At 64.8% G+C, this 24,221-nt stretch overlaps 1 protein-coding gene across 1 annotated transcript in view; it reads left to right on the top strand.

Annotated features, from left to right (window-relative positions):
* CDH4 (cadherin 4) overlaps positions 1-24,221 on the top strand; it is a gene marked incomplete at its 5' end in the record, with an annotated part of 516,137 nt that overhangs the window by 476,988 nt on the left and 14,928 nt on the right. Inside the window, 2 exons of the mRNA XM_080814101.1 lie at positions 411-583; positions 15,453-15,590. Coding sequence (XP_080670227.1) covers positions 411-583; positions 15,453-15,590 — 311 coding nt within the window. The remainder of the gene's footprint in view (positions 1-410; positions 584-15,452; positions 15,591-24,221) is intronic.

The following is a 24,221-nucleotide window of genomic DNA, read 5'->3' as shown; positions in this document are numbered from 1 at the left end:
CCGCCACACCACACCCCACGGGCGCTCGGCGGAGCCCCGGCAAACACTGAGAGCCGGGCCTTGAACCGTGTGGCTCAGGGGAGAGGGCGCTGCGTTCGGAGTTGGAAAAGCTGATCCCGCAGCCGGTGGCGCTCTTCCCTCCTCTCTGGGCCCTGTCCCCCTGCCGCTGAGAGAAGGAAGTCAGAGCCGATGCTCTGGACCTTGAACTCTGGAAGGTTCCCCTTGGGGAAGGGGGGCGGCAGGTTTGCTTTCTAGCCCCGCCTCCAACAATGTGGGCTGTGGGAAGGGTGCGCGATGACCCCATCCCCTGAGACACCGGGATCGGCTGGCGAGGTCCGCCCCGGGTATATGCGCCGAGGCGACGGCGGGCACAGCAGATGCTCCCATCTGAGATGCATTCTCTGTCCCAGGCACCTATGTGATGACCGTCACGGCCAATGATGCAGACGACAGCACCACAGCCAATGGGATGGTGCGGTACCGGATCGTGACCCAGACCCCGCAGAGCCCGTCCCAGAACATGTTCACCATCAACAGCGAGACAGGGGACATTGTGACCGTGGCCGCCGGCCTGGACCGAGAGGTGAGGTGGGGGCCGTTGTGGGGGCCGGGGGAGGGTGGCCTCGCCCCCGCAGCCCGTGTGGGAGACACTGACCCCAGCCCAGGTTGGGTCCCCCGGAGGCCTGTCTCCTGCGGCTCCTGGCCCGGAGAAAAGAGCTCAACAAAGTCATTTCTAAGTGTTCGGCGCAGCCCTTTGAGCGGATCTGGGAGCAGGTCCTGCGCACGGTTCCCAGCAGGCGGCTGGCGTGAGTGGGGCCGAGGTCCGACCCTTGTGCCGTTCAGGAGGCGACCACAGCGGGGTCCCAGGTTTGGGGGCCGTTAGCGACTGTCTGGGAGCACGAGGACCCACCCCTGCCTGGGACACCCGTCCTGCGTCTGACGCTGGTGTGTCCGCCCTGATGACACGGGGCACATTGGTGGGGCGGCACTTTCCACTCGGGCCAGGAATTGTCAGAGCCAAAGTGACTTATTTGGTGCCGGGGACAAGAGCTTCCCAGCTTCACCAGCACCTGTGTTGCACCCCCTTCCCCCACCCCATCTGTGTGGACCCCAGTGTCCACCCGACCCAGAGCCAGACCCTCAGGAGAGGGCAGGATGAGGAGGCTTTGCTCCTGCGGTGGCGGAGAAGCGTTTGTCCACCGAGTGCAGGGCTGTGCCCAGGCACTGGGCCACATGTTCCCATCTGGGTCGATGACGCTGTCCTGGTCACCTGCCTCGGGGCCCCCAGAAGGGTCATCAGCAGCTCCGGGCGGAAAGTCCCCAGCTGGCGGCACTGAGCGCTCTCCGCTTCCCAGAGGAGTGTCATCGCTCCTGCCTCTGCGCTTCCTTGATGGCCTCCTGTCTGCTCGGTGACCAGAGGCCAGTCTGCTCTAAAGACTACGTGAGTCAGTTTACCCTTGAAAGTACTTGACTCCCAGCACTGGGAGGAGATCCTGGCTGAGCTCAGAGCAAACAAGTTGTGCTTCTCACTCCCCTACTGGGACTCATTGGCAGAGCCTGTGCCAGCCGCTCCCCTGCTGGGGGCTCGTTTGCAGAGCCTTTGGCCACACTCATCTTGAAGCCCTTCTGCTCCCCCTCCCCAGAAGCATTGCAGGACTTATCACCTGGGTCTGGGCGACCTCACCTTGATCCGGGGGCCCAGAGCTGGGACCTTGCTAAGTGTGGGTTTTCAGAGCCCAGCTGCGGCAAGCTGTCACTCCCCAGACTGATTCCCCACACCCGGTGATCCTGGCAGGTTTGGAGATGGGGGCACCAAACACTTCGAGTGAAGACTTCACCCCTGACAAAGCTGCCCCACCTGCACCTTCCAGATAAATGCCAGGGGGTCGCATGGGAAGTGAAGGCAGGAGGTGATTTTCTTGGCGTTCCTCAATTGTAGGGGGCAGTGGGCGGCATGGGTGGGGGGAGAGGCATCACACGAGAGAGAATTTATGCAACCTCGTGGCTCAGCACATTGCAGGGTGACCCTCACCAGCAGCCTGGTCATGAACACATTAGGGGGACACCTGAACCCCAGCCGCGGTGCCCTCTGTCTGAGAAATGGGCATAGAGATGCCAGCCTGGAGGGCTCAGCAAAGAGGGGAGGCATGGGCCCTGGTGGCGGGTGAGGACTGCTGGGGAGGCTTGCCGGGCGGCTTTAGATCAACCGGGTCAGACATTTTCTTGGCCCAGTGTCGGTGGAGATGTGCAACAGGGGAGGAGACAGAAACTCGGGCTCCGTGGGTGACTGGGGGACCTCCCAGGGGCCAGGGTAAGCGCCTGCTCCGTCCAGACCGGGTCCTGGAGTCGGGGACCGGACAAGGGACTGCTCCCCCTCGCTCCCAGAAGGCTGCCGCCATCAGCTGGGGCGGTGGACCCGCAGGCTGTGACGGTGACGCTGCACGGAAGGCCGTCAGAGAGGTCCGAGCAGGAACAAACACGCCGCATTCTCCTTCCTTGTTTAGCAAATTCAGACAAAGGTGCTGAGTGAGGCACAGGGGACAGAGAGCTGGGGAGATGGGCCGCTCCCCGCCGAGGCCCCGGGGGCTGGGGGTGAGGAGCAGAACCTAAATGAAGGTGCCGCAGGTGGCGCCGGGGCTTGCCTGCGCAAAGTCATGTGCTGATGAGATGCTCTCACAGTGGAGAAATCAGGGGAGGCTTCTCAGAGGAGGTGACCTTGCTCTGAACCTTGGGGGCTGGTAGAACTGATCGTCTTTGTTGCCCTTTGGGAGGAATGACCAGCACCCACTTCTCCCGAGTGACGGGCAGCACACATGCAACTTGTCACAAGCAGTCACAGACACCGCTCAGCAGGGTCCTTCCTTCAATCAAAAACCTCGGGCCGCCTGGGTGGCTCAGGCAGTTAAGCATCTGACTTTGTCTCAGGTCGTGACCTCACGGGTCCTGGAACTGAGCCCCACGGCTGGCTCCGCACTCAGCAGGGAGTCTGCTTGTCCGTCTCCCTCTTCTCACTCCAACCTCTGCCTCTGGGCCACACGTCTTCTCTGGGTGTCTCTCTGTGTCCCCTCTTCTTATGGGGACACCAGTCATGGGACTTAGGGTTCATCCTAATGCAGTGTGACTTCACCTTAACTCACAAAGACCCTATTTCCAAATCGGGTCACATTCTGAGGTCCAGGAGGACATGAATTTGGGGGAGACACTAGAGGCCTGACCCACCTTTCTTGGGGTTCCTAATTGTAATGGGCGTCTTCGAACTCAGGGGTGATCAGGAGGCGGCCTTGCGAGAGCAGAGTCTGGGTAGCCCCCTGCCACACACAGCCATTTAAACTTCAGGCTTTACCGTTACGTAGAATCGGTCCTCGCCTCTGCCGGCCACGTGTCAGGTGCCCCGCAGCCTGGGCAGCGCCCCGGGACCCACCCTTGGTGGCCCTGTGTCCGCGGGCCCTCTGCTCCATGTTCCCATGGGGCTGCCGGCCTCACGGAGCCCCCAGAGACACAGATGCTCATGGGCTCACCTGAACTGTGACGAGAGGCCGAAGGAGGCCCAGTCCTCCCCTTGGGGTTCCCGGGGTACACCGCTGTCCTCAGCCTTCGGTGGGTGGTAGACAGGCAGGTGGGCAGGACGTCGTGCAGGGGGCGTGGGAGGGGGAGTCGGGTTCTCTCGCCAGCCCGGACCTCAGAGCTCCGGGCCCCACCATCTCCACCAGGCTTCAGTGCTGGTGACCCCACGCGCCCCCGGCCCCCAACTCCGGGCCCAGCAAAGCCCCGCCCTCCACGGAGTGCTTCTGTTCAGTACCTCACGAGCGCGGACTTCAGGCGCCGGAGACAGAGAGGCGGGCGGGGTCCATCCCGCTGAGCTGTCACCTGCTCTGCCTGACGTCATACACCCGCCTCCACCGCAGGCCTGGCTCGGAGCTGCGGCTGGCGACGCCGGGCCTTCGGGAAGGTAAGAGGCGTTTTCGGAGCCTCTGTCCGGAGGACCCATCCGGCTGCAGAAGGAGGCAAGGCCTCCCAACCATCGGGAAGCTCGGAGACGCTGCTGGTTCTTAGCCGCCCAGGCCGGGCTCTGGCGGGCGGGCTTCCGTTCCCTCCGGCCCGCTCGGCTGCGCAGGGAGGGGAGGCAGGGGCCTGCCCTGGTTTTCGTTTGTTCATGAAGGAGCAGGCGGCTTCAGGCCACGGACTGACCTCCTGCTGCCCGAGTCTCCCGCCTCTCCTCACCCAGCATGAGGCCTTCCGCGGCCTCCTTTCTCACGTGCAACAAAATCCAGAGTCTTCCCCTCGGCCCCAGAGCCCCGCTCCGTCTCATGGTTTGCTCAGCCCAGCTCTGTCCCCACGGGTCCCCCCGTGCAGCCGCACATGGCCTGCTCTCGGGACCCGGGAGCCTTGTCCGGGGCCACGCCAGCCCTTGTCCTTCAGCACGAAGCCAAGTCCTCACTCCTCCCTTGACCTCCTCCAGCCCCGAGAGTGGACTGTGGAGATCTGAAGCCACGCACATTCTCAGGGGACTGATGGGTGCAGAATCCCCCAGAAAAGCTACATGGGTTCCCCTCCCACCTCGAGCGGGGAGAGCCCGTGCACCTTAGTGAATACAGCCGGGCCCCCGGGCCCCTCCTGTCCTGTCTGAGCCCCCGCGCCCCACCCTCGCTCCCCACGCCTGGCCGCAGGTCCCGTGACGCAGACGTAGGATGGGCCCACAAGCATTCCGTGGTCCAGCCTCTGCCCTGCGTTCTCAGAAACTTCTGGAATGCACCAAGCTGCCCGTCGCTCAGGCCTAGATAGCGTGCAGGCCCCGCTGCGTGTCTGCCGGCCTCCTCTGCCTCTCAGCCCCGTCCCACCCAGGGGCCTGGGCCTCTCCTTCGGGCCAGCTGCCTCAGGGTCTGCTCAGCGGCCAAGGGCCCCTCGCCAGCTGCCCCTCCCCTCCTCCCTCCCAGAGCAGATGGTCTCTGAATCTTAAACGAGTCAAGTGAAATAATTAGACACAAGCTGTCTGCGCTAATTAGCACGTCCGCAGACCACAGGTTGTGATTGTCCGGAGACAGCTGGTGGACACTCCCTGCCGCTGCCGGCGTCCCGCGGCACAGCCTTGTGTGCGCACCAGGCCTGCATGGACCCCAACTGGGGAAGCGAAGGTCCCTAGACAGAAGGAGCGGCAGGGGGTCTGCAGGAGGGAGCCAGTGCTGGAGACGCGCCAGGCACCCTAGCACCGTGGCGCCCATGCCGCCTGCAGCCCCCACCCAGCTTCCCGCTCCTCCAGTGCTGAGGACTGGCCCACCCCTCCACGGCCTCCTTGGGCCTCTCTCCTGTCCCCAGGCGCCTGAGGGCCCAGTTCTTCCTGTCTTACCAAACACCACCCTCAGGGGGCCCTCGTGATCCCTCTGCTTGGGGCCTGTGCCCTCCTCCTCCCTGAACTAGGCGGGTTCTTTTCCTCCCGTTCAGAGCTCGTCGGCTCCTTTACTGCGAGTTCCCCTCCCGACACAAGCTCTGGAGGGCGGGCCCAATCTGTTCGGGCACCACTGACTGCCCAGTGCTCGGCTGGCTGCCTGAGGCACCGGACCGGCTCAAGAAATGTGTGGAGATATCAGAGGGGTGGGCATGGCACGGGCAGGACCGGCAGAGGGGCAGACCCAGGGCAGGGAAACAGAGCTGTGACCCCTGCCACCTTGAGCTCAAAGAGACCAATATTTGCTTTGACGTTTGCTTCACAGCTACCGAGCCCTCCAACCTAGGTGTCCTCGCTCTTCGGGGACTTTTATTCCAGATTGCTACAGTCCATGAAAGAACATACCCAAAATTTTGTACTAAAATGTGAATGGTTGATAGAGGCAGGACAAGATGGCTTGCTGTCCCACCGGCGGGTGGACCCTCAGGCCACTGGGCCCTGGCACCAGGGCTCCGGCCCTGCAGAAAGGTCATGTTTCTCCACGAGACACCTGCACAAGTCTGCACCTTTCCCCGCGTCTCCCTGTGAGAACACTGATCCCCGTGCTCCGGGGAACAGCAGCATCCTGGGGGAGAAACACTGCAGATGACCTCGGAGCCAGCGTCTGGGTGGCAGAGCGAGCCGTCTTGCCAAAGCCAAAATCCACAAACGGAATTGCCACCGTGTCTAATGAGGCAGAGCTGTGTAGACAGAGCATTTTTACATGACTAGCATGTCAGGAGAGCCCCCTTAATGTCAGGGAGGCTCTGGTGTCTCCTGTGTGCCCAGTCAGAGAGGCCCTGCGCTGACCCGCTCCCCTGCACGCTCCCTGCACATCCCCCATTACAGCGGGTTAGAGCGGTGGTGGCCGCCGGAGGACAGCTTTCCGCTCCCGCCCCTGTGGCTGTGCCACGGGTGTCTCGGACGCGCCGCCGCTTACCCTAGCGGAGATCCCTGGGTCACTGGGGACCCCACCCCAGGCTCCCTGTCCCCACGCGCTGACCCTCGCCAGTCCCGTTCCTCGACTTGAAATGTGTCCTGACACGAGTGGGACGAGCGTCTCGCGGCCTCGCGGGGTTTTAGGAGCAAGAGCAGGACCGTCCCGCCGTCCTCGAGACCCTCCAGCGGACGGCGCCCCAGGAGGCTTGCGGCAGCGCGACGCCCTCGCGGCCACTGGCATGGACCGGGTGCGCGCCGTCCCCGTGCTCGGCTTCGGGGGAGCGTCCGGCAGCGGCGGGCCCCGCGCGTTCCCCTCCCGGGCGGCCGGACACACGGAAACCCCGACCCCGGGGAGGCCGGCGGGCGGCGGGCGGTCCGCGCGGGCGTTCGGGGCAGCTCCGGAGCCCCGTGCGAGCGCCCAGCGCCGGCCTGGCCGGCGGGGTCGGGGACGGCGGACACCCCGGAAGCGGCAGCGGAGCAGACACGAAGGCGCGAGCCGGGCCCGGCCTCGGTGCTCCTGGGTCGCACGCGGGGGCGGCCGGCGGGGGGCGCGGGCTGCGGGGCCCCAACGCGCGCACCGGGCGGGCGCCCCGCTCGCTCCCCAGACGCCAGGCGGGACGGCAGAGCCCCCCGCGACCCGAGCCCACGCGGCGGCCTCGTCCCACCAGAACAGCTGGAGCGTCCTCTGTCGCAGCAGCGCGGCGGGGGACGCGGCCCCGCACGAGGAGGAAAGCAGCAGCCCCGCCCCCTGGAACTCCGCCCCCGAGCCCCGCCCCCTGGAACTCCGCCCCCGAGCCCCGCGCTCCGCCCCCACGCTCCGCCCCCGAGCCCCGCGCTCCGCCCCCACGCTCCGCCCCCGAGCCCCGAGCTCCGCCCCCCGAGCTCCGGCCCTGTGTCCCGCCCCCCGGAGCACCACCCACGCTCCGCCCCTCGAGCTCCGCCCCTGGAACTCCGCCCCCGAGCCCCACGCTCCGCCCCCTGGAGCTCCGTGGTGTGCACAGGCTGGTCCTCCCCGCGCTGGCCGCCGGGGCTGCGTTCCCCGCGTTACAGACGAGCCGTGCTGACGGACACCGCACCCTCAACGTGGGAAACACCCTTCTCCCGCAGCGCTGCCCCGGCCTCCGGGTTATCCGTGCTCGGCGTCGGCCGGACCCCCTCCTGGCCTCTGCTCCTGCCCCTACATCTGTCCTCACTCAACAGCCAGGCGATCCTGTCCACGCACGGATCTGACCATGGGTCTTCTCAAACCCTCCTGTGGCTTCCTGTGTCCCCCGGAGTGACGTCCAACGGTAGCTTCTGCTCCTTCTCCACCCTCTGGCTCACCCTGCCCCTGCTCACCGGTCTTCCTTCCCTGCCACCCAAGAGTGCCTGCCCCAGGGCCTTTGCACTGGCTGTTCCCTCTGCCAAAAACACCTCCCCTGGATACCCACCAGCTTGCTAATCAAGCATCTCCTTAGCCTTGTCTGGCCAGCTTGTATAAATCAGCAGCCCTCACACCCCCAGCGTCCTCCGCCCCCTCTCCCGCCTCCCTTACCTACACAGCCCTTGTCACTACCTGATGGGACAGGTATTGTTTATTTATTGGCTGTCTCCTCCCCTAGAGCCATGCTTCTCAACCAGGGTGATTCCCTCCCCACTGCAGGGACACTCTGGATGTCTGGGGACAGTTTCGGTTGCCCCAACTTGGGGGAGATGCTACAGTGCCCAGGACAGCCCCACCCAGAGAATGATACGGCCCCACAGAACACTTGGCTTCCAGAACTAGGGCACGTGGCTGCTCGTTGGGCAGGTGTGAGGTGTGTGTGCATGGCCATGCCTGTCCCAGCCCTGGGCAGCGCAGATGCTATGTCTGTGGGTGGCCGGGAGGGGCCCCGAGGAGGAGACATGCCAGGATTCAGGGACCAAGGCAGCCCCATCTCCCTGGACAGGACACCCGTTCTCATTCTTCCCAGAGTCTCCAACCCCCCAATCCCCGTGATCATTCCTGAGAGCTCATCTCTGCTCTGTGCCTGGCAGAGGAAGGGGGAGAAAGGGCAGGAGGGTGGGCGCCAAGCACCCCGCTCACCCAGCACTGTAGATCAGAACCCAGAGCCCTTCCCGCCTCGCTCCCCACGCCAACCGCGCCGACCGCGACAGAGGACGCCGCCCCCGCCATGCTGACGTTTTCTCTTGATTCACCCGGGTCTGCTGGTTTGTGCAGCAGAAAGCAAACCCGGTGGTGGGGGGCGAGGAGACGGGGGTGCACTGAGACTTGTCGGGGGACACCGCAGCGTCACGCAGCCCTGGGCGGGGCAGGAGTCCTCAGGCACCCTGAGTGTGCGGAGAGCAGCGAGGCACCGCTCCATCTGCTTCCAGGGCGGTTTCATCCCCCTAAAATGACTGTCCTCACTGGCAGGCACTGCCACCCCCCAGCTCCCGGCCCCCAGCGACCACTATTCCACCGTCTCGATGGACACGCCAGTGACGGACGCTTCACGTCAGGGGGGCCCGGGAGGCTGTGGCTTCGTGTCTACTCCCTCAGCGCCGTGCCGTCGAGGTCCGTCCCCGGGGTAGTGCGTGTCCAGGCTTGTCCCTTCGCCTAGCAGGAACGGTGCGTGAGCGTCTACTCACCCGTGGGCGGACGCACAGGTGGAGTATTTCCACCGGCGGCTGCGGTGGCCGTGCAGCAGTGAGGCCTGGACCAAGCATTTGTCTGGACTTTGTCCAGCTCCCTCGGGCCAGGCCCAGGCGCGGAGTCGCTGGTCACGCAGTGAGTGAGTGCTCAGGACCTACGGCCCATTTGCCTCCGCGCCGCGCCCCCTCCTCCCACAGGCGCCCTCCTGCTGGCTCCCAGGGTCAGATCAGACACCCAGGTGCTGAGCACCGTGAGCTCTACGTGCGGGAGGGAGGCCCTAAGATGACTCACTTCTCAGCTTCTGCAGTGACAGCAGTGACGGGCAGGAAAGCGGGAGGGGGCACGTGGCCCAGGGCGGGAGCCTCAGGACACCGTCATTGACCCAGCGAGCGGGAGAAACCCACCCTCGGCCAGGGAGGAGGGACGCGGGGAGGTTCTATGCATTGCATTGTGGACATCCGGGCCTCAGCCTCAGTCTACACCCGCCTTCCAGCCGCCAGCCCGCTGCAGACGACCCGCTGCCAATGCCCAGTGTGGGCAAGGAGACGTGCTCCTAACAGGGCAGGTGGCACGGGCCCGGGAGCGGGGACACCATTCTCAGACTGGGTGGCAGCACAGGACCCACCAGCACGTGGGCGTCCAAGCCGCAGGGCCATGCGGGAAGCTTTGAAGCTTTTCTAGGGCAGGTCAGCCGGCTGCATTATTGATGGATGTTCTGAAAAATTTAAATGCTGAGCTATGGGGAGGAAGCGAAAACCCCAGGGACCACCACGTGCGGTTTTCTTCCTTCTCTTGAACTTGAAAACGGGCAGATCACGTTTTAATGAACTCATTGCGGCTGAGCAGGCAGAGCGGGCTTCCCCTGGGCAGCGGGCGGGCTGGCCGGAGGGGCAGCTGCACACCGGTGTGAGCGGCTGTCGCCAGCTGGCCTCCAGTGGGAGAGGCTCCGGAGGCCCAGGCTCACCCCCTCTCCCCCCAGCCACCTCCTTCCAGCTCCACTGCGGGCTGTTTCAGAGGGCTGGGTCCGGGGTCATCTCTGTCCCAGGAGAGCCAGGCAGCAGGCTTCGGGGACTCCAGACGGCCAGGCCCCAAGCACACTGTCCACCAGCCATGCCCCCCCAACAAGGCTCAGTTCGATCCACCACAAAGCAGGGAGGGCTGCACGCCTGCACCCCAGGGGCCGCTGGGAGGTAGAAGCGCCACAGCGAAGGTGGTCTGTGGGGTCACCACGGCGCTCGATCAGCACTGAACACCGTCCCGCGCTCCGTCAGGCCCCAGCTGGGCCTCACGTGAATGAAATACGCCTTGGCCAGAGAAACAAGTTTAATCAATCCATGAAACCTCTGAGCACGCCGGACCCACGCCGGATGGGACGGTCACATACGGGTACCTGCGTCCAGGACTCCAGCCACCAGCCAGCTCCCTCTGCGTCCTCACGCCACGCCAGAGGAGACTTGGTACAAGAGAGAAGGTGACCGTCCCAAAACCCAGGTGTCGGCAGGGCTGGTTCCGTGTGGAGGGTCGTCAGAAGCACGCCGGGCAGCCTCCGGCCTCTGGCGTGGCCGGCACTCCTGGACACCGGGGTTTGTGTCCCCACCACTCCCCTCTCTGTGTTCGCCTCACCTGACCTCCGGCTAGAACACCGGTCACGGACTCGGGGCCTGCCCTCCCCCAGGACGGCCCCCGCTGCCCTCCGTCTGCAGAGGCCCCTCTTCCACGTCCCAGGGCTCCCGAGGACTTGGGCTTGGGGGGCGCTGCCAGAGCCCACACTCGGAGTGGGTCCCCTCGCCCTGTGGCTCACTCTCCCCAGAGGACGGCCCCTATGATCCCCGCTCCCGCTGGCTCAGGCACAACCCGGTCAGCGCACAGCGGCCCGGGCCGGGCGGTGGGCTCGCGAGCTGCGGACCCTCTGCGCTTTCTCCCCCATGACGCCCAGCGGAGCCCCCCACACAAAGCTCAGACAGTGGCCGTGACTGGCGAGTTCGTGCACAGACGGCAGGCCCGCTCTGTCCCTCCGGCTCCTGGAGTGGCTGGAGCCTTCCACTCGGGAGCCAACAGCCATAGGGGCTGAGCTCTGTGGGTGCCCAGCAGGGGACTCTGGACCCCTCCGCCCTGCAGAGCCAACACGGACCCCATCCCAGGCCCCCGCCCCCATCCTGCCTGCTGTGCTTTGTCCTCTGGCTGCTCTGGGGATGTCTCTGCAGCCAAGCCTGGGGGGGGGGGTTGGTCAGCCTCAGGGGTGTCCCCAGTGTCTAGCCCCTCCTGCGCCCCGCTCCTGCAGTCCTCCGGGATGGAACGGTTCACGCCGCACCAACCCGCCCCCCCCCCCGCCCACCTCACCGCTGTCCTCAAACCAGGCCAGTGCTCGGCCCAGCTGGAAACAAGCTGAAGGTGCTTGTGGCCCAGAGCTATGCCCGTGGACGGTCACCCATGCCTGGGGGGATGGCCTTGTCCCCACGTCAGGTTCTAGACGGCAGAGAACGTAGCGAACATGACGCCCGGGGCTCTGGCGGCCCTGTCTGTGGGGCGGCAGCAGGCAGAGGACCCGCCACGCTGATGCGGAGAAGAAAAGCAGAGTCTCGGGGAAGACCCGGTGTGGGGGCCTAGACCAGGTGTGGGGTAGGGAAGGCAGGTCCGGGAGGGGACCAGGTGTAGGAGGAGAGCAGGGGTGTGCGGGTGCGTCGGCTCCCCACTGAGGAAGAGGGAAGGCCTGGCCGGTGGGAAGGGGCAGAGTTCGGGGCCGACGGAGTGGCCCTCAGCGGCCCTGGGCTGGGAGCTTGCTGGAGAAGCAGCAACGTGGGGGAGGGGAGGGGTGGGGGAGGGGCAGAGATGCCGCCCCTTCTGGAACCGGCAGGCCTCTGCTTCCGCTGGGAACGGAGCCAGGCCAGGCGCTAGCCGGCGAGCAGGGGGCCGCTGGCTGTAACGGGACCAGCCAGGGGACCGGGCGGCCACTCGGCCGCTCACACTGCTCACCTCTGGGCCTCAGTTTCTCCTCTTTGTCACCAGAGGTGACGGGGAGGCCCCTCCAGCAGAGACATTTCCTGGCTCGCAGACGCACTTTGTGGGCTGGGCCTAGTTGCTCACAGGGAGACCTTTCAAGCCGCACCCTTGTGTTCGGGACTGGTTCCTGGTAGGGCCGCGGACCGGCAGCTGCGCGAACCTCGTTTCTGGTGTGTGTATTGAGGCACCAGAAAGCCTTCGGCGCAAGGCGTAGTATGACGACAGAGCCTCGGGCAGGGCTCGGCCTGGGACTCGGGGGGCCCCCACGGGCCCACGGATGAGGACGGCCAGGTGTGGCCTGAGGTCACAACGGTACGGTGGTGGCCCCGGCGGGATCTCGGGTGTCGAGGTCCAGGGATCTGTCCCGCAGGGCGGCCCGGGGAGTGGGGTGGGCGTGGCTCCCACATCACCGGCTCCTGCAGGCGCTGGGTCCCCCAAGAGTGCAGGGGGGGACCTCCTGGAAGTAAAACCGAGCGCCCGCCGTGGGCTCAGCACAGAGCCCATCGGAGCCTGAGTCCCAGCACCCCGCGGGGCCGTCGCAACAGGGCGCTGACAACACCTGGGGTGCACGCGGCCGCCGGCAGGGATGGCAGCAGGACACGGACACAGACAGGCGACGCCCACATGCAGGAAGGACGCTGCTGAGATTCTCGGCACCAGAGATAAAGTCGGCCACAGGAGGGAGGAGAAGATCTGATTAAACAAGAGAACCTGGGGTGAGACTTGAAAACCACCTCCAAAGCTGGCTGCCCACCACCCCGTCTGAAAATCAGACTTGGTTCCACTGTCCTCCCCGGAGAGGGCACGGGGGGGACGGAGCCGCGGCCCGCGTCAGGCACAGATGGAACGAGGTTTCTGGGGCAGCACCGCTCGCCGAGGCCTGGGGCGACCTGGGGCTCAGATCCAGCCTGCCGCCTTCCTGTTAGCAGGGGCGCGGTCCCCAGCACGACACAGCAGCGTCCCTAGAGGAGGCGGAGCTGCGACGTGAGACAGGGAGCCGCTTGGATGGCCAGGAAGGAAGGGGCATCATCTTTCCGCCTCGGGCGGAGCACGAGGTCAGGCCTGCTGCGCTTCTGAACGGCGGGGCCCCGCGGGTGAAGGGGAGTCCCGTGCGAGCTGCGGTCGGGGGCACCCCACTCTCTGTGCGCCGTCCGCCGCACATCCAGAAAGATCCCCACCGGGGTCTCCGCCGTGTGGCTGTGTGGGCTCCCCTGGCTCCGTCTGTACTGTGTGAGCGACAGAGACCTGAGAGCGGGGACTCCCGTCGGGAATCCCTGCCGCCGCCGCCCCCTGCCCCCCGGGGCGCCGTGTGGTCCTGGGGTGATCGTGTCACTCAGCAGTCCCAGCTGCGACATGAGGCAGGGCTGTGTGCTGGGCCGGCTTCCCTCGGACACATGTTCCCGCTGCTCACACCGCCAGGGTCCCGGGACCGAGTCCCGCATCAGGCTCCCTGCTCAGTGGGGAGCCCGCTTCTCCCTCTGCCTGCTCTGCCTGCTGCTCCCCCTGCTTGTGCTCCCTCCCTCTCAAATAAATAAAACCTTAAAAGAAAAAAAAAAAAAAAAAGAACGAGCTCTGAGCACCTCCAAGGGAAAGACTCTACCCCTTCCTGCGTCCCCTCGTGCCAGGAACAGATGAGAAGTTGTCGGCCGACTCATGAGAGGGTGGTTCACCTGACGTAAATGACAGGTGGCTGGAAGGAGGGAGGGACGAGGCCGGGTGGATGGGGGGAGGGATGGAGGAAGGCGTGGGTCCGTAGAGGGACGGGCGAGTGGAGGGACGGGTGGGTGGTCGGAGGGATGGGAGGATGCGTGGATAGAGGAAGACGGGGAGAAGATTAAGATTACTTTTTTGAGAGAAAACTTTTGAAACAGGATGCTGCACCCGGGCAGAGAGCTATTTCTATTATTTTTTTCATGTCTCCTTGGTCGCAAGTTCTACCCATTTTCCCAAACGTCAGCTGTTTTAGACATTTGCTCAACCCCCTCACAAACAGTGCCGGAGGGCCTACCGTGGACTGGACAGCGGGCCAGAGTCCCGTCCACGGCCCCCCACGGGTGGGGACCGCCCCGCCGCCCTCCGCTCGCCCTCCGCTCGCTCGCTTCCAGCACCGGGGGGGCCTGCTGAGGGGCCCTGTCCCCGAGGGCGCTTCCCCACGACGCAGCCCCCAGCTAGTCGTCCCCTCGAAGGAGAGACCCAGGGGCCACAGAGGAGCTGAAACGACAGCCGGGGGAGGCAGTGGGGGAGGCTGGGGCAGGAGCAGGGCCCCCCAAGCCCCCGCACACCCGGCCCCGGTCGCGTGGGACTGTGGGCTTGACCGGTGAGCGGATGAGAACGAGTCTAGATGAGAAAGTGTGTGACGCTCCCGAGCCCCGAGCCCCACCCCCACCCCGAGCCCAGCCAGACTGCCCGCCTGGCTCGGCCCCCATTCACCCTGTCACCTCCAGGCAGCACATCCCTCCTCTTCCGGAACCTGCCCTGCTTTCCCCAGCCCTGACTCCCCGAGAAGTGTGTGGCGTCCCTGCCAAGCCTGCCCTCGAGCTTCCTGGCTGACGCTGCCTGGCGTCGGGGCCCAGGACGACACGCGTCTTCTGCAAAGGGCGCCACGGTCCATGTCCCCGCTCTGCGGGCCATGTGGCCTCTGTCACCGCCACTCACCCGTTGTGCAAATCCAGCACAGGGTGTACATGAATAGACGTGGTCCTGGACCAGTACAACTTTACTGCCGGAACCAAGCAGCGACAGGTAGATGTGGCCCGTGGCCGTAATGAGCTGACCTGACCCGTCATACTCACGCGTCGGACCACGTGATTTCCCTCAAAGTGACTCCCAGCCATCCACAAATACCCAGAGGTCGCGTCGGGCCCGCGGGACCTCGGCGGGCAGGCTCACCGTTCCTCAGCCTCTCCGTTGTCACCGATGGTCACGTAGGAGCGTTTAATGCACGTTCTCTGAGCACCTGCTCTGTGCTGGGCGTGGCCGTCGGCCCTGGGGACACGGGGTGAGTGGGGGGCAGTGGTGGTCTCCCAGAGCTCAGTCTGGGGAGGGACAGAGAGGACGATGAAGTGACAGCATGGGACCAGACAGTCAGAACTGAGGTGGGAGCCACAGCCGCAGAGACTAGTGGGAGGCCAGGTGACGGGGGCCTGGCCCGTCTGTGGGAGCCTCCCTCTCTCCAAGTGTCCGTCCCTGGTTCTCCGAGCCCCAGGCTGCATGGTGCTCTCCAGGGACCTCCATTCTCCTCCTTTCTGTCTTGGCACCAAACACGATCCGTACCTACCACAGCCGGGCCCTGAGGTGAAGGCGGCCAGGCTTCTCCGTGCGGCACCGTTGCCTGCAGCCAGCGAAGGAGCGCGTCCTTGCACCAGGGCAGTGGCCGAGAGCTGCCAGGGGCCGGGCCTCGGGGAACGCGTGTGTTGAGGAAAAGGGGCAGCAGCCTGTAAACTGATGCGCTGTGCCCTCCCTTCCCGCCCCTTCCAGAAAGTCCAGCAGTATACCGTCATCGTCCAGGCCACGGACATGGAGGGGAACCTCAACTACGGCCTCTCGAACACAGCCACGGCCATCATCACGGTGACGGATGTGAACGACAACCCGCCAGAATTCACCGCGAGCACGGTGAGTAGTCGCGCCCCTGGGTAGCCGGCTGCCGTCGGGGCCGCCGCTCTCCTCACCACGTCTGCCGGCAGGACCTTGACCGACAGCGGTGCGCCCGCAGCCCTGGGCAGCAGGAGGCTGACACGGAGTACAGCCACCCCAGGCGTCCCCAGCAGGAGGGCGGCCAGAGGAGCTGCCAAGGAGCTGGGCTCCTGGGGGGGCGGCGGGCATGTGCTGTGATGTGGCCCCGGGAGGCCTGACACGGAGCGACCGTCGACGCCCTGAGAAGTGCCCAGGACCGCATGGGCTGGACACTCTGAATCCAGAGCCGACCAGGGGTGTTGGGGCTCGGCCACGTTTGGAGCACACGTGTGGCTGTGTGCACCGTGGGACCTGCTGGTGGATGCCCGGGTGGGACCTCGGCCAGGGCCGGGCCAGTCCCTGCAGGAGGAGCTGGGCTGTGCTCCACAGCCCACCACGCGGAGGCGGAGAGGGCAGGGACCGGCGAGCTCTTCCCGGCAGGCCTGGCTGGTGGGCCGCCGCTGAGCCCCACACCCGGCGGCTCTGGACCTAAGTGACCCAGGGCCCTTGGTGGACATTCAGGCTTGTGCATTCGGAGTCGCAGGGACGCTGCGAGGTTACGGCTGCCCCGAGGATCTCGGGATCGCCTCTCGGAGCCGCCGCTGGAGGGCTGAGGGGACGAGGGTGTGACAGCAGGGATAGTAATAGGCACAGCACAAGCCATGCCAGGGAGCCCTCCCCTGCCGAGCTCTAGCCCCCCAACCTGGTGAGGGTCGGGCTGATGCCGAGACTCAGAGAGGCCAAGTCACTGGCCCAAAGCCGCCCCACAAGCCTCTCGGTGGGAGCAGCTGGGATTGGACCCCAGAAGCCACGCTGACCGCAGCAAGGAGCAGGGAAGGAGGAGGCGGTGGAGACAGAGGAGACCCCGCCTGCTCCCCAGAGCTCCCCAGAGCCGGTCACTGCCAGGAAGGCATCTCCCAGCCGAGAGTCCCGGGGACCCGCCGCCCCCCGGTGTCCGAGCATCCCCTCATCCTGCTTCCCCGTCACCCCGCGCCCTGAGGTCTCCTGCCCCCAAGTCAGAGTCCCCAGATCCCATCCCCCGCACCCACACCCGTGCTCCCCCACCTCCCGCACCCCTGCCCTGGCCGGCGACCTCACCCGCGGGTGCACAGCGCCATCTAGTGGACAGATGGCAGATCGCATGCAGGGGGAGCGGCGCAGCCCCAGCCCACCTGGCTGGGGGGACACGGCTTCTGCTTCCATCATGCCTGGGCCAGTGGGCAATGGCAGGAAAGGCTCGGGGCCAGTGTCCTGGGCATTCTGTACATGGTCGAAGCATCTCCCTAGTCCTGGGAGACTAATGATGCCTAGGCTCCAAGCTCCCAGCAGGGCCTCGCCCACGCCTGGCCGTGCAGACCCCGCTGTCCTTCCGTCCACCCTGCGGTTCGTTCTGTGATGACGAGAACACATGGCTGTCGTTAGGACACACGACACCTGTGCTGGTGCGTGGGGGCAGCAGTCCAGGCGAGCACCCATGCAGGAGACCTCCCCCAGGTAACCTTGCAGTGGGGACTGGAGCCCGGCTCAGGACGGGTCCGTCCTGAGCCGGGCTCTGGCATCGGCCCTGGCAGGTGGGGCAGGGGTGGGCACCTCAGATGCTCACCATCTGCTGAGTCAGGGGTCTCCAAGGGCACACAGCTGGTGCCCAGGTGAGAGGACACTGTTCCCAAGGACACGCTCTTGTCCTGGTACCAGCCTGCAAATTCCAGATGTCCGGAGAGCAGTGGCACCAGCCTTCTTGACCACCAGGACCCCAGTCCCCCTGGGAAACAACTTCAGGACCTCCACTGTCACCATGGAAACCAGGCAGGAGGAAAGCAAGCCAACTGTCCCTGGTGGGAGTGAAGGATGTGCCTTCAGGCATGAGGCAACGGGGTGACCCGCAGAGGTAAAGGACTCTGTCCAGCCCTGCTGGTCACCTCTGGCCACCACCAGATTTGGAGAAAAGCACACCAGTGGAGCGCTGAAGAAGGCATTGCCAGGAGTTGGGATTTGGCTAAAACCCCAGAGACTGGAACAGATGCTCACAGCCCCCACCTGCCTCCCGATCCTGGTCCAAGCTTGCACTTAGGCTCTCTGGAGAAGGTGTCACCAACCAGGGAGGACAGGCAATCACACAGACGCCAGCAGCTACAGTGACGGGCCAGAAACCAGTGGGCTCCAGCGAGAGGCAGACCGGAGCCCTTGCCCACCCTCCTGCCCCCACACAGGCTGACTCCTTTTCCCCCCAAGATGGTTGGCTGGCGTCTAATTTACCAGGACCCGAAGTAGGCACACCCCGTCCGCTCCAAGACGCAAGGTCCCGGAGAGACCGTGTGGGTCCCCTGCTTCGTCAGATGGGGTCTTGCTCCCTGTGTGACGGGAATGTGCTATGACACACACATCTTCCGGGAAACATTCCCACCAGGAGCCGGGAGCAACCTCGTGCCGGTCCCCCGAGCAGCCCCCCGACGGCGTCCATGGCCAAGGCGACCTTCGCCAACACCCCAATCTCACTCCGTCACACGGATGGCGTCACGCAGAGCACGTGACTCTGTGGAGTCCGGCTTCTTCCGCCCAACGGAGCGTCTCTGGAGCCCACCCGTGTGAGTCTGCTGAGCGCAGACCTCCGGGCCGTCCGTGAGCAAACCCACGGCACCACCGACTTCCCTTACTCATTTTCTCCTTTTTAAAGATCACTGGGAGTCCTCGGTTAGGTGACTCACACACCGGTACAGAATTCAAAAGGTATGAAGTGACCGACTGTGGAGAAGGCGTCCCCTCCCACCCCATCCCGCCTCCACCGGGCGCTCGCACCCAACCCCTGCTGTCGTCTGGGAGACTTCCCACATCCACCGCGCTTGCTGGGGAATAACGCAGGCTCACGGGAGAGCTGCTGGGCAGGAGTGAGAAGGACAGCCCCGCGCTGGCACGGGGCCGGTGTCCTGGGCGCCCGCCCCCTCTGCCGCTGCGACCGCAGAATGCCGCACGACCGCGACGGAGAGTCGAGTGCGCTGTGGCCGTCACGTCCAGACGCTTCTGTGTATTTCCTGAGAGGTTTCCCCTGACGTGGCCGTGGAGGCTGTCAGAGCCACAGCCACCAGAGACAACTGAGGCCCAGAAGGCTAGTTCCAGGGGCCCGAGGCCACACAGAGAGACGGTCAAACCCAGGGCGCCTGCTTCCTCGGGGCACCCCCTTTGTGCCATACGGCTCTCCTCCCAGACCCCGAGCGAGTGTCCCATCCCCTTCTGGGGTGGAGCGTCTTCTGCAGCTCCAGCCGGGCCCCGGGCTGCCCCACACCTGCTCCTGGAGGGCAGGCCTTCTCCCCACTGTCCCGGCCCCGGTCCGGCTGTGACAGCCGGTCCTCCGAGTCTGAGCGCCGTCTTCCCTTCCGCACGGCAGCCACAGTGAAAACACCTGCGGGCCCCCCGGAAACACCCGTCCTGGGAGGGCCCGCAGCGGAGGGAAGGCCGGGAGGGCGGTGCGAGCGCGCGCTTCTGCCCCCCTGCGCGGGGCGTCCCCACGAGGGTGGGAATGGAGCGCGTCTCCTGAGGCGCACACGCCTCTGCGGACGGGACACTGTCTGCTTGGCACTGGCCGGGGCGGGTGGGGAGGCCGAGGGCTGGCCACAGCCTGCACACGGCCCAGCAGTTTTTATCAGTCTTCACCAAGAACGATCAGCAGAAGGGGCAGAGAAGAAGGGGATTCGCAGGGTCCAGTTCCCAGTCTTAGATGTTAATTCAAAGTTATTTCCCTTTGCCTGCACTGCGCGCGGGGTACAGGGCAGCCTGCCACGGGGCCTCCGGGCCTTGCAGCCGGCCCACTCCGCACTCCCTCGGGGGTGAGTGCCGGGCTCTGCCGGGCTAGGGGCTAAGGCCCCAGGACACAACCTGCACTCGGCCCCAGGAGCCTTCTGTTGGCCTTGTCTGGAGCCCTGGGGGAGAGTCCTGGACACCCAGTGTCCTGGGCCCCTTCCACCAGCCCAGCCCTTCAAACGCCCTCAGGAGGGTCTCCTGGAGTCAGGAAGTGCCTCGTTAGCCCCGCTTCGGCCCCTCCTAGCTGTGTGACCGTGGGCTGATAGCTGGACCTCTCTGAATGTTTGTCCCCACCCTGCCCTGAAGTGACATACGGTCCCGAGGTGAGGTCAGGAGCATCCGCTGATGTCCGTGAAGAGTTTATGCCTTGAACGACACTGTCCTCTGCTCTGTAAGTGCCACGGACAGCAGCCAGCCCTCCACCACCGGGACCTGAGCAGAACGGTTAGACCCCGGGCTAGCCTTGGACCCTTCCCAGGGACTGGCTAGGCTGGCCGGAGGCGGCTCCTACCCTGGCTGCCTGGGCCCCTGCTGCCCCAAAGCGGGCCCTCTGTGGCCCTAACCCTGGGAATCCCCAGTACCCTTAGCTTTTGGACTCGTCCACAGACCCAGGAAAGGAGAGAAATTCCAACCCAGCCTGAGTTCCTGAGAATAAGAATCCGGCATCTCAAAGCTGGAATGCACTCATGGCCCTTAATTGTGCTCGGGCACTCGGTGCGGACCTCTGCCATAGATAACCCAGCGGGACAGCTTCTCCGAGCACCGGGGAGGCCAGAGGCCGGAGCGCCCGGCCCCACCTGACATCACATCCCACTTCCAGCCCTTCCTGCCCGGCCGGTGTCCACTTCCCAAAGATGACACTTTCCTTGACCCCCTGGATCCCCAGCCTCTGTGTCTCTGCGTCGTCACCTGCGAGACGGGGGAGCACCAGCGCCTGCCTGGGGGGTGCGCACCCGCACGTGGGTCGGGAGCACGTCGCTGGAGCACGAGGAGACTTGATCAAGACAGCGAGAGTGCCCGGTGCTCGGCTCTTAGCGTGGTTCCTCCCCGGGCAGGAGCAAGGGGCTCGAACCTGTGGCCCGGTCTGTGGTCAGCAGACGCCTTCTGTGAACTCTCCGCGGGGAGCGGAGAATCCGAGATACAGTGTTAACCAATTGCTGGGTCCTTTCCCATGAGCTGTCCTCGGAAGGAGCACTTTCCCACGTGTTATATTCCCTGACACGTGCCAGCTCCCTGGGTTGGGAGGAGGCCCAGAGGGGCTGGCCAGGGAATGGGCTCCTGGCCCCAGACCTCAGGCCCTCCCCCGTCACACGCAGGGTCAAGGAAGCCTGTGGTAGCTTCTGGTTAGGAGCCGCTGATCCCCCCATCGGATTCTGATCCTGGACTCAGAACCCGAAAGACACCGTCATTAGTTTTGGGGACAGAAAAGTAAATCTCAAAAAAAAAAAATGATAAAACCATCGCAATGTACAGAGGCACATCCATACATTTTCCAACAGAAGCCACGGATGATTGAAGGCATAGTGCTGGGGTGTCTCCTGGTAGAGACACCCCTGGGACCCCTCCCCCGGCGCCCACCCAGCCCCCGCAACCCCCCACCCTGCTCCGAGGCCCACGGAGGCACAGCTGCGTCCTGGCCAGGCGGGCTCCCCCGCCAGCTCTCAAGGCTCTGCTAGTAACAGGGATGGGTCCCTGAGCTCCAGGTCGGGGAGGGCGCCCTCCTCCCAGGAAGATGCCCACAGCACCGCAGGGGCCACAGGCCAGAGGCGAGAGTGGTGTCCCGCTCAACAAGGGGCGGCTAGGGGAGGGTCAGGTCCTCCAGCCCAAGTTCCTGTTCTCTCGGAACAGAAACAGAAGCGCGGCCTCGGGTCCCGGTGTGCCCCACGCGGTGTGGGCGCCTGGAGGACTCGTGGGTCCTGCGTGTGGACAGGTTGTCATTCCTGGTCCTCTCTGGATGCTGACTGGGCTTCACTGTTCTCACCCTAATCCTCCTCTATGCTAATGCGACCTTCCCCTGGGAGCCCTGCGGATTCTGGCCTCCGAGCTGGATTTGTGCTAGACAAAATCCTCCCTGTCCCTCGAGCTGGGCTACATTTGAATTCGGGATTACCATCTGGGCGAGACACTCTGTTCCAATGATCTTAAAATTCCTTCTTTCCCAAATATCTGTCTTCGCCTCCTGTGAGGCATGGGAGAGGCTTTCCCTGTGCCTGAAAATCTGAAAAAATTAAATTAAAAACTCATTACGGCCAGGGGAAAGTTAATAAGAAAATCCTAAGCCAGATGTATCAGCTTAAGGCCCTTCTTTGTGAACCTTTATTAAACTCACACGAATTAAAATAGACTCTTGGAATAAACTTCACCAGAGTGTGCGAGGAATCGGACTCTGGGACACACAAGTCTCCCCAGTACCATGAAGTCCGGGGAAGGATGCCCCCCCATTCCAGAGCAGGCCAGCGTGGAGCCCAGGCCCGGCGTGCTACCCCTCGGAGGCGCACCCGAGACTCAGCTCTCCGGTGACCACACCAGGACCCACCCGGTCGTCTGATCCAAGAGAGAAGTGCCCGGAGGATGCACGCGGTCACGAAACCTGAGGGCCAGGGGTGTCAGCATGGAGCCTCCACCAGGAGCAACCCCTCCCGTCGCCGGCACCAGGTGTAAGGACCAGAGCGCCTGCGCCCCACGTTGGGCGGGGCACGGCCACGTGCAGACGCCAAAGCAAGAAGCCTCTGCCTCACTTGTGAACCAGTCAGGCAGGCGGCTCTAACTAGCAGGTCCTAGGTCACCTGACCAGCTCATGGCTGGAGAGGAGGCTGAGAAAGCAAGTCCTGGAAATAAAGATGGGGATTCCAAAGGGGATAGAGAGCCAGGCAGCCTCACAGCTGTCCCCCACACTGGCCGCGGCAACTTAAACAGAAAGGAGACACCTCATGTCTCAGAAGCTGGAAACGCCTTCAGCTGGAACACTGGCATCAGGTACAGCTGGATCCAGGCTCCCACAGCCACCAGGAGCCTCCGCTGAGCCATGCTTCCTCTGAGCCAGCAGCATTCTCAGGCTGTAGATGGCAACCCCACCCAACACCTTCAGGCAGGTGTGGGCACAGCACCCAGGCCAGAGATGGGGGCCACCTGAACTACACCCCGATTGGTCGGTGTCAGCCACATGCCCACTTCTGAATTACTGCAGTGGGGGGTGATGAGGGGTCTAGAGCAGGGATCCACAGTCTTTTCTGTCAAGGACATAGAGTCATTATTTTTGAGTCTGGGGCCATACAGGCTCTGTCACCATTACTCAACTCTGTTACAGACACTATGTAAACGAAGGGGCATGGCCGTGTGCCGATAAAACTTTATTAACAAAGTAGGCGGTGCCCTGAACTTGGCCCCAGGGTTTGCCAGCCCCAACGCTAGCTCTCTATTCCCACCAAGCCCCTCAGGAGCGTCGGGTGCTGTGGCCCCAGGCCCAAATTTGGTGAGCCTGGTCATCCCTCCCTCTGCAACAAGGAAGCTGGGCCCTGGGGCCCAGAGCCTGGCCAGGTCCCGCACACCCGCGTACAGAAGGCCCGACGTGTGCCAGGAGCTTTGTGTGTGGTCTCCTCCATCCCCGAGCCCTCGGAGAGATGGGGTGCCCGTTCTGTGGACGATAAAACCAATGATTCTCAGCCCCAGTGGAGACGGCCTCCTGCTCTGGGGACATGGTGACATCCCCCGCAGAGGGAAGGGCCCGGGGCCCAGCAGGGAAGGAAGAAGGGAAGGCAGGGTCTACCAGCAGGAGGCAGGTCTCTAACACGGCTCCAGTGACCCGGGCCTGCCGCCACCGTGAGCAGACGTGTCCCAGGGGGCTCCGACCTCGTGGCCCTGCTGGCCCCTGCAGTCACCCTGCCCCCCTCGCTCCCACAAACGCAGAGGGCCCGCGTCGCAAGCACCGTCTGCCTCCTCCGGGCCATCCGGGGAACGGCTCTGGAGGTCTGCAAAGCGCCCCACTCCCAAGGTCCTGTCCACCTCTTCCTCTGCCCGGCTCCCACGTCCCCGAGGACCCCTGGAGGGCATCACTCCACACCTGTGTTCCTCCCGAGAGCTCCCAGGGACCAGGTCACCCCCCCACACACACACACACCCACAGCCCGAAGTGGTCCCGAGCCGCCCTGGGATGACCCCCTCCTGTCCCCCGGCCCCCAACCCTCCCTCACACTCCCTGGGCGCCTCCCGGAAGCCTGGCTGGGGTGGATCCCAGCGGCCAGCCTGCTGCTCCCGCCGGCGGGTCAGGCGTGGGAGGACAGCGGGGCACCTGGGCCACCGGAGAAACGGGAGCGGGACGGGCAGGCCGTGAGCGCGGGAGGATGGCGAGCGCTGGTGCTCCCGATCCCGATCCCGCGACGGGGTCTCGTGCTGCTGAGTGGGACCGAGTCGGAGGGCCGCCGTCCCACGAGCACTGGGCCCACTGGACGAGATCCCACTTGGGATAAATTCAGTTTTTCCTGCTGACAGGGTGATGGTATCGGGGTTGGAAGGCTTGCCCGTGCCAGGAGACAGATGGGGGCCATTGCCTGCGCCTGCGCGGCGCGCTGTGCGGTTCCCTGTGGAGCGCGGAGGCCGGGGGTCCAGTCCTGTGCTCTGGCCCTGGAGGCAGCCGGCCTCGTGGGGGGCTCGCGGCTCCTCCCTCGCTCTGACCGTCGCTGCTCTGCGCGTCGACTCCCTCATCCGCTCGCCTCCGTCTGCGTCTTCCGTACACATCTGCCACAAGCCTGGGGACCAGGCCCCCCGTACCTCACTCAC

The sequence above is a fragment of the Martes martes genome (genome assembly GCF_963455335.1).
Source record: "Martes martes genome assembly, chromosome: 9".
Taxonomy (NCBI): Eukaryota; Metazoa; Chordata; class Mammalia; order Carnivora; family Mustelidae; genus Martes; species Martes martes.
This window is presented reverse-complemented; position numbering and strand designations above follow the sequence as displayed.